Below are 14409 nucleotides of genomic sequence, written 5' to 3' on the forward strand. Positions count from 1 at the left end.
TGAACGCATTGCACCCGCACTGAATCCGGACCCATTCATTTCTATGGGGCTGTTCAGATGAGCGGTGATTTTCACGCATCACTTGTGCGTTGCGTGAAAATCGCAGCATGCTCTATATTCTGCGTTTTTCACGCAACGCAGGCCCCATAGAAGTGAATGGGGTTGCGTGAAAATCGCAAGCATCCGCAAGCAAGTGCGGATGCGGTGCGATTTTCACGCACGGTTGCTAGGAGATGATCGGGATGGGGACCCGATCATTATTATTTTCCCTTATAACATGGTTATAAGGGAAAATAATAGCATTCTGAATACAGAATGCAAAGTAAAACAGCGCTGGAGGGGTTAAAAAAATAATAATAATAATTTAACTCACCTTAATCCACTTGCTCGCGTAGCCGGCATCTCCTTGCGTCTCCTTTGTGGAATAGGACCTGTGGTGAGCATTAAGTACAGTTACAGGACCTTTGATGACGTCACTCCGGTCATCACATGGTACGTCACATGATCTTTTACCATGGTGATGGATCATGTGATGACCGGAGTGACATCATCAAAGGTCCTTTACCCAGGTCCTAAAGAAAGAATACAGAAGGAGATGCCGGCTGCGCTATCAAGTGGACTAAGGTGAGTTAAATTTTTATTTTATTTTTTTTAACCCCTCCAGCGCTATTTTACTTTGCATTCTGTATTCAGAATGCTATTATTTTCCCTTATAACCATGTTATAAGGGAAAATAATACAATCTACACAACACTGATCCCAAACCTGAACTTCTGTGAAGAAGTTTGGGTTTGGGTACCAAACATGTGTGATTTTTCTCACGCGAGTGCAAAACGCATTACAGTGTTTTGCACTCGCGCGGAAAAATCGCGGGTGTTCCCGCAACGCACCCGCACATTTTCCCGCAACGCCAGTGTGAAAGATAGCTAAGTAATTAAGATTTTGTAAAATTTGGCAAAGCAGCCAAATCAAATTTATGAATACTTTGCTCATCACTAAGGCCCCTTTCACACGAGCGAGTTTTCCGCGCGGGTGCAATGCAAGACGTGAACGCATCGCACCCGCACTGAATCCTGACCTATTCATTTCAATGGGGCTGTGTACATGAGCGTTTTTTTTCATGCATCAGTTCTGCGTTGAGTGAAAATCGCAGCATGTTCTATATTCTGTGTTTTTCACGCAGCCCTGGACCCATAGAAGTGAATGGGGCTTTAGTGAAAAACGCATTGCTTCCGTAAGCAGGTGCGGATGCAATGCGTTTTTTCACTGATGATTGCTAGGAGATGTTGTTTGTAAACCTTCCGTTTTTTATCACGTGCGTGAAAAACGCATCAAAACGCATCGCACCCGCGCGCAAAAAACTGAACAACTGAACGCAATCGCAGACAAAACTGACTGAACTTACTTGGGAAATAGTGCGAGTTTCACTGAACGCATCCGGAGCCGATCCACCACGCTCGTGTGAAAGAGGCCTAAGGCCCCTTTTACACCAGCGAGTTTTCCGCGCGGATGCGTTGCGGGAGGTGAACGCATTGCATCCGCACGGAATCCTGACCCATTAATTTCTATGGGCTGTTCACATGAGCGGTGATTTTCACGCATCACTTGTGCATTGTGTGAAAATCGCAGCATGCTCCTCTTTGTGAAAAAATCACACATGTTTGGTACCCAAACCCAAACTTCTTCACAGAAGTTCGGGCTTGGGATCAGTGTTCTGTAGATTGTATTATTTTCCCTTATAACATAGTTATAAGGGAAAATAATAGCATTCTGAATACAGAATGCATAGTAAAATAGCGCTGGAGGGGTTAAAAAAATAAAAAATCATTTAACTCACCTTAATCCACTTGATCGCGATGTCGGCATCTCCTTCTGTCTCCTTTACTGAATAGGACCTGTGGTGAGCATTAATTATAGGTCAAGGACCTGTGGTGACGTCACTCCGGTCATCACATGGTACGTCACATGATCTTTTACCATGGTGAATGACCATGGTAAAAAATCATATGACGTACCATGTGATGACAGGAATGACGTCACCACAGGTCCTGTTGCTGCACAGAGATCAGATGAAGCCAGAAGGAGATGCCGGGCCGCGAACAAGTGGACTAAGGTGAGTTAAAAATGTTTTGTTTTTTTTTTAACCCCTCCAGCGCTATTGTACTATGCATTCTGTATTCAGAATGCTATTATTTTCCCTTATAACCATGTTATAAGGGAAAAGAATACTATTTACAGAACACCGATCCGAAGCCCGAACTTCTGTGAAGAAGTTCGGGTTTGGGTACCAAACACACGCGATTTTTCAATGTTTTGCACTCGCGCGGAAAAATCGCGGGTGTTCCCGTAACGCACCCGCACATTTTCCCGCAACGCCCGTGTGAAAGAGGCCTAATAGAGACATATAGATCTGCATAAGAGCTGTAGACAAAAAACAGTAGGAGATGTGCATTTTTATAAAAAAAAATATTAGTTGCAAAAGTTTCTGATTTTTATCTTTAACCATTTAACAGAATGATTGCTGCTCCTTTGATTCCTCTTTGCTCTGTTCCCCTAGGTGGGCTCAGCCTGGGTCACTCTGTACGCTGGAATGAATTTCACGCAGGAAGATATAGACATGAATCATATCTGGTATTTTCACACCATAATCCTCGGCTGCAAGGGACATGACAGCTTCCGATTTTCCATAACAGATGGGGAGCACAATACAGCCCCGCAAACTTTCTTCATCTCCATTTTAAACATAGAGAAAGGTAAGTTTTATGGGCCAGGGCCTCATGTGGGTTTGTATCAGAGCCAGACAGCGAGAATACTGTATTATCCCATGAATACAAGACAATTATACGTCTCTTCTGAGTGGAACAAATACCCCGGGATCCTTCAAAAACAGTTGTGCTCTGCAGACATGCAAATTAACATCGTAGCCATTATCCGCATTGCTGAATCAAGGAGTCAAGTTTACAAGACGGGCGACAATTGAGTGTCTGTTTTCAATGACCATTCCGACGGGCCATCTGTAGTGATGTCATTTCCATGGCGACCAGTCACCAAGTCCAATTATTTGAATAAGAGAAAAAAATATATAAAATTCCCACGTGTGTGGCAACTACAACCCCAGCGTGTCAAAACTGGAAAGAGTAAAAAAATACTAAAAACAAATAGGATGTTTGAAGAGTTATTTTTAGATTATTACTAAAATAGGCAAAATTCTAGAATAGAAAAAAAATAAAATTGATAAATTATACCTGTATATAAAATTCTGAAATGAAGAAATGATGTTAAATTGAGTGAATTTTTTAAATTTCTTAGGGGTAACTTAAAATATATTTAAAAAACATTAAAAAAAAAACATTGTTAAATTGAGTAAATTTTTTTAATTTCTTAGGGGTAACTTAAAATATATTTAAAAAACATTAAAAAAAAAAACATTGTTGTAAATCTGCAGCTATTTTTCAGGTCAGAGTAGTATACTTTCTGAAAACAGTATATGATTTCCTTTTTTGGAGCTTCATTTATTTACATATTTGTTTATTTTTTTACCTATCTTATTTATTTATTTTCTTATCTTACCTTTCTTATTTTGGCTACATGGATGAAAAAAAAGTCCATTAAAAACGGATAAACTGTCAATTTTTAGCTGACCTTTTTTCCATGATGACTTTCCGAGAAACGGACGTTAAAAACGGACCCAATCAATTGTATGGGGCAGTCGGTCAGTGAAAAACGGACAAGATAGAACATGTTTTATTTTTCTTATGTCCGTTTTTTCACTGACCGTCAAAAAAACTGCTGTGAGAATAACCCCATAGGCTGCTATTGGTCTTAAAACGGACGTGTGATAGCCATAAAAATCGCCGTGTGCATGTAGCCTTATCTATCTACTTATTTATTTAGTTACTTATTTACATATCTATTTATATATTTATTGATTCATTATTTATTTTCATATTTCTACTTATTTATATTCCTATTTTATTTATTTACTTATGTATTTATGTATTTATTAATATTATTGAAATAAGCAATTAATGAATAATCAATAATGCAGCTAATTTATGCCATTTATTTAATAAGAAATGTATTTAACTATTTTAATTGGTCACTTTAAAATTCATTTGAGTTTTTTGGACTTTTTTTTGTTTTATATCCTGTTTTAGAAAAATTCACATGATGATTTAGTAAAATTGGAATTTTCCTAGATTGATAATGAATTTCATTGGGAATTTAGCTGTAAAATCAAGTCATCTGTAGATCTTAGATTTTGGGCATGTGATACTTGAGGCCTTAATGCCAAAACAGAATTTAAAACGGAGGACACATTTGTCTTGAAATTTTTTTTCTAAAACGACGCACCATTATGTGTTGCAAATGAGAGATTGGCACTAGAGAATCAGATGCTGCTGATTCCCAAAGGGTGGAGGGGGTAAAGAGAATGGATGGGGGGGTCCTTAGCAAAAAAATAAAAAAATCTTTCCCATTCATGTACAATGCAACTTTTGCTTAAAATTAGGGAGAATCCTCTGCGCCATCTGCAAACTGCGATTGATAAACGCTTTGACAGGATGCCATGCTCCCTGACATCATAGAGAGAAAAGACAGCACATTGTAATGAAGAGAGGTGCTTGTTCTGCCCGGCAATTAAATGCATCTCATTTATTTCCCTTACAGCTGAGGCTTTATTTATTAGTAAACAGCTGCATCGGTAACTTTTTGGGGTTTTTTGCTTTTGTTTTTTTTTTGCTAGATGATTGCCAACTGGTGCTCCAGATAATCCATTAATTCATGGTAATCACTGGGCTGTTCTGTGAAGGGCAGAAAATAGCCAAATATAAAGGGTCACCCAAATTATAATAGAAAATTAAAAGAAAAATGTCAGGGTTTAGATAAACAAAAAGTTTTCATGAAAGGAATATTTCAATGATAATTTTCACTGGGGGGGAGGTAAATAAAGATTATCTAATCAGTGAGGTTAGATCGTTTGAGTTTTTTTTGGTACGCTATTCCTCTATATTTCTTTTTTTCAAAATTAATAAATTTTTTACTTTTTCTGCTCTTTAACTGGTTTCCTGACCACCATGCAGTAACCAAATAACAGCTCCATACATAAGGTCATTATTGTAGGGGTCATCAACAATCGCCTTGTCATCAGGTCCCACTAGCTCTGGCCATTTCTTGTCCGGCTGCTCCATCTCTATGAAGTAACAAAGGAATTGTCCTGTTTAGAAAACCCATTTTCATACACCCTATTGGGGTCTTCACAGATGGTAGAGGGGGTCTCCTATCCAGGATCTTCAGTAACAGATTGCAGAGTAGTTACCAAGAGCGTCTCTTGCTCTGGAGGACCTGCCCTGTCCTGCATTACATAGACAACCTATTAATAAGAATGGACAGTGTGTAATGCTTCATTTCCCCTGTGGTGGAGCTGCAGGGAAATTGAACACTTACTGCCAGATTTACCCAGAGATTACAGCTGATTTTTGGGGATCTTTGGTGGGTGGACACATTGTGATAAATTTTTTGTGAAGGGAACATTGTAACAAGTAGGGAGCGGAGAACCCTTTATGACTGGCTCTAATGGTTTGCAGATATTATGTCCCTGTGACCCACAGTGTTTGGTATGGTCAGGGTTCCTGTACAGTATGTATCTGCTCTGTGATATTTTCATCATAGTTTTTGCATTTTTACATATACAGAAGACATTGTTACATTTGTAACGATTGCTGATATCAGTTGTTGAGTTGACGGCACCTTGTCAGATGCACACAGCACACAATGTGCATCATCCCGGTGACTCCATATGTCACGCATGTCAGGTCTCCCCACATCTACAAATGTCTTTTGATCGGGCCCCTGTTATCTGGTTGGAGACGGAGATCCCATTCCCAGCTAATAGGCAGATCTCAGCGGTGTGCACCTCCAGGCTCCTCTCCATACAGTTTGTGTGGTTGTGACCATGCATTCAAATTGGTTTCAAAGGTTTTACAGCAGAGAATACAGCCAAACACAGCTTGTTGCTCCCTAAGTTCTTTGTCCGTCATCACTTTTAATATAATTAGGAATCCTTTGCCAAAACCAATAAGCTGCGCGACATAATAAAGCCTGTATCTGCTTAACAACATCCAGGCTGGAGGCAAAAGCATTTAACACATTGTGTTCCTTTTCAAGAGCTCACAATGTAGAGGCTGAATCATAAGAGCCACAGAATAAATCAGGATTCAGGTTCGTTAAAAGAAGAAAATCAATGCCAATTTTTTTTATTTTTTTTAAAAGAAAAGAAAATTGTTTATTTTGGCAAACGTTCATGTCAGAACCTGAATCCTGTTACAATCATATAGTACCATACAGAGAGGTGAACATATTTAGGAAAGTTTGCAATGGGTGCCAAGAGATCTTTTCCATTCAGTATATGAGGATAGTATAATATATAAAGTGTTTCTTTAAAGAAAAACATTTTTAAACACATATAATTACGTATGTTGTACTGATCCTGAGGTCCATCGTTTATTAAACTCCAGAGCTGCACTCACTTTTCTGCTGGTGCAGACACTGTGTACATACATTACTTATCCTGTACAGATCCTGAGTTACATCCTGTATTATACTCCAGAGCTGCACTCACTTTTCTGCTGGTGCAGACACTGTGTACATACATTACATATCCTGTACTGATCCTGAGTTACATCCTGTATTATACTCCAGAGCTGCACTCACTATCCTGCTGGTGCAGTCACTGTGTACATACATTACTTATCCTGTACTGATCCTGAGTTACATCCTGTATTATACTCCAGAGCTGCACTCACTATCCTGCTGGTGCAGTCACTGTATACATACATTACTTATCCTGTACTGATCCTGAGTTACATCCTGTATTATACTCCAGAGCTGCACTCACTATTCTGCTGGTGCAGTCACTGTGTACATACATTATATTACTTATCCTGTACTGATCCTGAGTTACATCCTGTATTACACTCCAGAGCTGCACTCACTATTCTGCTGGTGCAGTCACTGTGTACATACATTACTTATCCTGTACTGATCCTGAGTTACATCCTGTATTATACTCCAGAGCTGCACTCACTATTCTGCTGGTGCAGTCACTGTGTACATACATTACATTACTTATCCTGTACTGATCCTGAGTTACATCCTGTATTATACTCCAGAGCTGCACTCACTATTCTGCTGGTGGAGTCACTGTGTACATACATTACTTATCCTGTACTGATCCTGACTTACATCCTGTATTATACTCCAGAGCTGCACTCACTATTCTGCTGGTGCAGTCACTGTGTACATACATTACTTATCCTGTACTGATCCTGAGTTACATCCTGTATTATACTCCAGAGCTGCACTCACTATTCTGCTGGTGGAGTCACTGTGTACATACATTACATTACTTATCCTGTACTGATCCTGAGTTACATCCTGTATTATACTCCGGAGCTGCACTCACTATTCTGCTGGTGGAGTCACTGTGTACATACATTACATTACTTATCCTGTACTGATCCTGAGTTACATCCTGTATTATACCCCAGAGCTGCACTCACTATTCTGCTGGTGCAGTCACTGTGTACATACATTACATTACTTATCCTGTACTGATCCTGAGTTACAGCCTGTATTATACTCCAGAGCTGCACTCACTATTCTGCTGGTGCAGTCACTGTGTACATACATTACTTATCCTGTACTGATCCTGAGTTACATCCTGTATTATACTCCAGAGCTGCACTCACTATTCTGCTGGTGCAGTCACTGTGTACATACATTACATTACTTATCCTGTACTGATCCTGAGTTACATCCTGTATTATACTCCGGAGCTGCACTCACTATTCTGCTGGTGGAGTCACTGTGTACATACATTTCTTATCCTGTACTGATCCTGAGTTACATCCTGTATTATACTCCAGAGCTGCACTCACTATTCTGCTGGTGCAATCACTGTGTACATACATTACTTATCCTGTACTGATCCTGAGTTACATCCTGTATTATACTCCAGAGCTGCACTCACTATTCTGCTGGTGGAGTCACTGTGTACATACATTACTTATCCTGTACTGATCCTGAGTTACATCCTGTATTATACTCCAGAGCTGCACTCACTATTCTGCTGGTGGTCCAGTAAATGGTGTAGACCTGCAGTAGATGTATCACAGGGGCTCAGGCTGGAGGATAAATCTGGTGCAGGGATAGACACCTTTCTCTGACTCTATACCAACTATTGGTCGGGTTACTTTGAGACAGAACTGTGACGCAATTTTGGTGCAAATCGATGAATCCTAGGCCATGCCCCTTTCTGGGAAGCTCCACTCCTTAGTCCTTTCCACTAAGCCATGACCCTTGTTGAGTATTTCTGGTGAATACAACCCTATATGTGCCCTTATGCACTACTTTTTCTGCAGATGTTGGTAAATCTGAGCTGCTGTCTTCACAGACTTTGCTTATAAGATTTGCATTGTAGAAAGTGTCATCTTTCCATCAGTCACTGGCAATCCAGAGAGCAGAGCGCACACACGTGGATTCAGTCCACACGTGGATTCAGTCCACACGTGGATTCAGTCCAGTGCAACAGTTGCAGTTGCCAATGTCAGGGGGCCTACCATTCTTCTAATAGTTAAAGGGGCTTTGCCAGGTTTTAAATGTCTCCCATTGGATCCCATATGCCAAATAAAGACTCTTTACTCATTTTGCGATAGTTCACCAGTAAAGACTTCCCCAGACTCCAGTGTCAGCCTTTATCTCCTCCACCAGCAGCCCTGGCAGTAACTGGCTGAGCATGCTCAGTTGGTTCCTCTCATCTTTCTCTGTTTGCACCTCCGTCTTTCTCTACAGTTCATGTACCTTCTGCCCAATCTCACTGCGCACTTGCCCTGCTTCACTCCTCATATTTTACTGTGCGCTGCGCTGTTTTAGGGCATGTTCACACCTGCGTTGGAGGCTTGGGATTCTTTTACAGATTCTGCCAAATAGCGGACAAAAAAGTCCTGCCCGCAGAACCTTTTTTCAGCTAACAAAGACTCCCAAACAAAAACCATTAAAGTCAATGGGGTCTGTTTGGCTCCGTTCAGTTAAGCGCACTTCCACTATTCTCATTATTCCGCTCCTCTAATGGAGCAGAACAAAAGAAATACCGAGCGCTGGTGTGAACACGCCTTTACAAGTACAGGCCGAGCATGCACAAACCGCACAGGGTGACACGGTGCTCATGGGAAATGTAGTCTTACTATATCACCACACACCACATGCTCCCCGTGCAGAACCACCCAGGGAGCCGACACAGGACAGTAGGGGCTGGTTAATGAATGTGCATTTACTATGCTGCATATACAATAATATCATGATGATTTCCACCATTTTTCTGTCAAATAGAAACTTTAAATAATAACCTAGTGGTGAGATTTCTATCTAAATAGATGACCCTTTTGGTATCTGTAAGATTGGCATTTTGTGGTGTTTATGCCATGCATTTTTTTTTTACTTGAAATTTAAGTAAAATAGCCTTGAAGTTATATACACTGCTCAAAAAAATAAAGGGAACACTTAAACAACACAATGTAACTCCAAGTCAATCACACTTCTGTGAAATCAAACTGTCCACTTAGGAAAACTGTCCACTTAGTGGTTCTGCAGGTGGTGACCTGACCACTTCTCAGTTCCTATGCTTCCTGGCTGATGTTTTGGTCACTTTTGAATGCTGGCGGTGCTTTCACTCTAGTGGTAGCATGAGACGGAGTCTACAACCCACACAAGTGGCTCAGGTAGTGCAGCTTATCCAGGATGGCACATCAATGCGAGTTGTGGCAAGAAGGTTTTCTGTGTCTGTCAGCGTAGTGTCCAGAGCATGGAGGTGCTACCAGGAGACAGGCCAGTACATCAGGAGATGTGGAGGAGGCCGTAGGAGGGCAACAACCCAGCAGCAGGACCGCTACCTCCGCCTTTGTGCAAGGAGGAACAGGAGGAGCACTGCCAGAGCCCTGCAAAATGACCTCCAGCAGGCCACAAATGCGCATGTGTCTGCTCAAACGGTCAGAAACAGACTCCATGAGAGTGATATGAGGGCCCGACGCCCACAGGTGGGGGTTGTGCTTACAGCCCAACACCGTGCAGGACGTTTGGCATTTGCCAGAGAACACCAAGATTGGCAAATTCGCCACTGGCGCCCTGTGCTCTTCACAGATGAAAGCAGGTTCACACTGAGCACATGTGACAGACGTGACAGAGTCTGGAGACGCCGTGGAGAACGTTCTGTTGCCTGCAACATCCTCCAGCATGACCGGTTTGGCATTGGGTCAGTAATGGTGTGGGGTGGCATTTCTTTGGAGGGCCGCACAGCCCTCCATGTGCTCGCCAGAGGTAGCCTGACTGCCATTAGGTACCGAGATGAGATCCTCAGACCCCTTGTGAGACCATATGCTGGTGCGGTTGGCCCTGGGTTCCTCCTAATGCAAGACAATGCTAGACCTCATGTGGCTGGAGTGTGTCAGCAGTTCCTGCAAGACGAAGGCATTGATGCTATGGACTTGCTCGCCCGTTCCCCAGACCTGAATCCAATTGAGCACATCTGGGACATCATGTCTCGCTCTATCCACCAACGTCACGTTGTACCACAGACTGTCCAGGAGTTGGCAGATGCTTTAGTCCAGGTCTGGGAGGAGATCCCTCAGGAGACCGTCCGCCACCTCATCAGGAGCATGCACAGGCCTTGTAGGGAGGTCATAGAGGCACGTGGAGGCCACACACACTACTGAGCCTCATTTTGACTTGTTTTAAGGACATTACATCAAAGTTGGATCAGCCTGTAGTGTGTTTTTCCACTTTAATTTTGAGTGTGACTCCAAATCCAGACCTCCATGGGTTGAAAAATTTGATTTCCATTTTTAATTTTTGTGTGATTTTGTTGTCAGCACATTCAACTATGTAAAGAACAAAGTATTTCAGAAGAATATTTAATTAATTCAGATCTAGGATGTGTTATTTTTGTGTTCCCTTTATTTTTTTGAGCAGTGTATATATAAAGTAAAAAATATGATGGAAATGCTACAAGAACGCTGCTTGTGAACAAATAGCCACCGTAAAACGTGTTACAGGAAAATATGATTATTTTGTTTTATTTATTTTGTATTTATTTATCTATCTATATATATAAAGAAGGACGTATGTATGAATGTTCCGCTATCACTCAAAAACGCAACCATCGATTTCAACGAAACTTGGCATACATATCCCTTGCTACCTGGAAATAAATCTTGTGGGGGTCTCAGCTCTCTAGGACGTACCGTTCCGGAGATATTCCCCAAAAATGACCTGCATTAGCCAATACAAGCCTGCAGGTCTTTCTCTTCATATCCCAACTGCCATACACACGGTCACATGTCCCTTATCAGCCAATAGAAGCTCGCAGGCCCTTAGTCTCCACATACACACAGTTTTACTCCAGGTTTCCATAAAAACCCAGCCATTTTTCTTCACTGCTGTAGGTCAGCTTTAGGCTAGGGCTACTCAATGACAATAAGTCGCACGACACATAGGGCACAACTACGTGTCGTGCGACATTGATATCGCGCAACAATTTTTATAATGATAATCTATGGTGTTGCACTGCGACATGTGACATGACGTGAGAGTCGCAGAAAAATCCATCTTGGATCACTGTCACTATTAAAGGGACGGGCACTGTGGAGGTCACTGTTAAAGAGGCGTTCCCTGTGGATGTTACTGTTAAGGGGGCAGGCCGCTGTGGAGGTCACTGTTAAAGGGGCAGGGGCTACTATTAAAGGGGCAACTGCTGTGGAGCTCACTGTTAAGGCAGCAGGGTACTGTGGAGGTCACTGTTAAGGGTGCGGGCCCCTGAGAAGGTCACTGTCAAGGGAGTGGGGTGCTGTGAAACTCAGTGTTAAAGGGGCGGGCTGCTGTGAAGGTCAAAGTTAAGGGGATGGCTGCTGTGGAGGCCCTATTTTAAAGTGGCAGGGCACGGGGGGGGGGGTCAGTGTTAAGAGGTGGGGTACTTTGAAATTCACTGTTAAAGGGGCGGGGTGCTGTAGAGGTCACAGTTATGGGGGATACTGTCGATATCTTTTAACTAACCACAGAAACATTAAATGAAATAAATAACATATATGCGAAGCCGGGTCCTTTTGCTAGTTATATATATATATATATATATATATTATTTATATTAATAACAAAAATAGCTAATAAAATAATAATAATAATAATAATAATAATAGATTATAACTTGTCTAGTGCCTTTATGTATATAGCAAGTTAACTAGTGAATCACTGAATGAAATAATTTTTTAAAAATAAGGTAACAGTTTTATGAATGATCAAAAAGGATATTTCCTGAAAGTTCATGAAAAAAGGAACCATTCCACAAGTGAATGGATTCTCCCTTCCCCCATGGATAATGGAGTTTCTCTGTATTGTATACTAAACAGATGCCTTATTGTACGCGGGAGATGTAAGGGAAATAATAATAATGATCTGTATTCTGCAGACCCATAGGAACGATGCAGCTCTGACAATGATGCACATATCATATACAGTTAAACACAATGCTGCTCAATGATGCACAGTGATATACAATGTTACATCATGATATACATTTATATACAATGTTGCACAATGATACAGTTATGCACACTGTTGCTCAATGATGCACAGTGATATACAGTTTGCACAATGATATACAATGTCACACCATGATATCCAGTTATATACAGTGTTGCACAATGATACACAGTGATGCACAATGTTGCACAATGATACACAATGTTGCACAATGCTGTCTGTAGATGCCATTCTCCATCATTTCTGCTCATACTGTGCATTCCCTCATCCTCTCTTCCCAATTTTGCTTCCATAGGTGACATTGTTTTACTCACCAGCCCTGTAACTTTAACAGAGGGTGACAGGGTGACCTTGATGACAGATGTTCTTATGGCAACAGATGGCACGGGAAAACCAGAGAAGCTGCTGTACGCCGTTTCTGTGCCACCTGTTCATGGTCAGATTGAGTACATCAATTTTCCTGGCGTGCCCATTTCCAGTTTCAGCCAGTTGGATGTGGCGGCTCAGAAGGTTTCCTACGTCCACGACAACAGCCGTGAGGCTGGCAAGGACTCATTCAGGTGAGAAAGATTTGCTGTGGGCATCACAGAAAGGGTTAAATGTGTTGGAATTCCACCATATGGTGATTGGAATACCAGTCATGTACAGGGACCAGGAGGATCCCACTATATGGGGCGATTGATGTGTCAGGTCTGATTTTTGGAATTCTTTGAAAAATCATGCAACTCATTTCCAGAGAATGTTCTCAAATTGGACAAAGAAAAAAATAGTTGCCGATATAAGTGGACCAGTCCGATATTTATCTGCATATATTGCAAATATTTCGAATATATGGATGATAATTAGCGTTAACTTGAATAATTTTTTTTTAGAGGAATTGACATCTAATGGTCAATAGTCTAATGGCCGGCATATCCTCTTTTTTCTGTTATAAGGTCTCAGGTCGTTCAGATTCTGTGGCTGGGGGGGGGCAGGTACTCTAAGTTCTTGATGTAGCCCCACAGGGAGTTAGATCTGGTGATTGTGGAGGCCAGCATAACATCGGTGAATTGTTTATTCTGGGGCCACCGAACCAAAGATCTGGTAGAGGTTCTTTCAGGTATTGGTGAACATCCATCTGGAAATGAGAAGTGCCATCCCATAACATTTCCAGGTAGGAGCGGCCGGTGACAGATGAGAAGGGACCATTGCGCCCGCTCATTGCACAGAACATGTTTACTTTGGATGCATGAGTTTTCTGAGCTCCAGATTCTAACGTTGTGGTGATTGACCTTCCCACTGAGGTGAGAGAAGTCTCATCGCTGAACACCAGCCTGTCAATGGATAAGAAAAGTTTTAAAAAATTTGATTCGGCAATTTTGCCAAAGTTCACCAAGAAATTTGATTCATTATGAAATAATTTGTAATGAATTAATAAAAATCTGGTATACCCAGGCCACTCTGCCTTAGGCTATGGCCACACGGAGCGGCCGTGCTGCATTTCATTTAATAATGAAGACCGCACCGTATAGTCCTTCTTTATTTTTAATGGCCGTGCGGCACCTTTATACAGGGGCGGTTGCTGGTACGTGGTTTGACTGGATAGGTGGGGACACAATATGCAGATTATTGCTGCTCTTGCCTATAATCTCCTGCAGGTTATTTGACAGTTAACACAGAATATTAATCAGCTCTGGCATACCCACTGCTCAAACCCCAGCGCCCTCCTGCCCTACAGGTGGGAGCCCTTCTTCTGCCATCTGCTTTTCCTCCTTTTCCATATCATCTAATATCGATGAGAATGTGTCATCGGGAACATCCAGCTCCTACTCTCTCTGCATC

The 14409-nt window shown here is 41.7% G+C and overlaps 1 protein-coding gene across 2 annotated transcripts in view; it reads left to right on the top strand.

Annotated features, from left to right (window-relative positions):
- Nucleotides 1-14409, top strand: part of LOC120979517 (FRAS1-related extracellular matrix protein 1-like) — a 221425-nt gene that overhangs the window by 88370 nt on the left and 118646 nt on the right. For both annotated transcript variants that reach the window (XR_005774308.1, XM_040408315.1), the window contains exons 23-24: nucleotides 2558-2753; nucleotides 12884-13148. Coding sequence is in view for 1 of the 2 variants with exons in the window: in XM_040408315.1 (XP_040264249.1) it covers nucleotides 2558-2753; nucleotides 12884-13148 (461 nt within the window). In the remaining variant the exon portion in view is untranslated. The remainder of the gene's footprint in view (nucleotides 1-2557; nucleotides 2754-12883; nucleotides 13149-14409) is intronic.

Source organism: Bufo bufo, chromosome 9, assembly GCF_905171765.1.
Source record: "Bufo bufo chromosome 9, aBufBuf1.1, whole genome shotgun sequence".
Taxonomy (NCBI): Eukaryota; Metazoa; Chordata; class Amphibia; order Anura; family Bufonidae; genus Bufo; species Bufo bufo.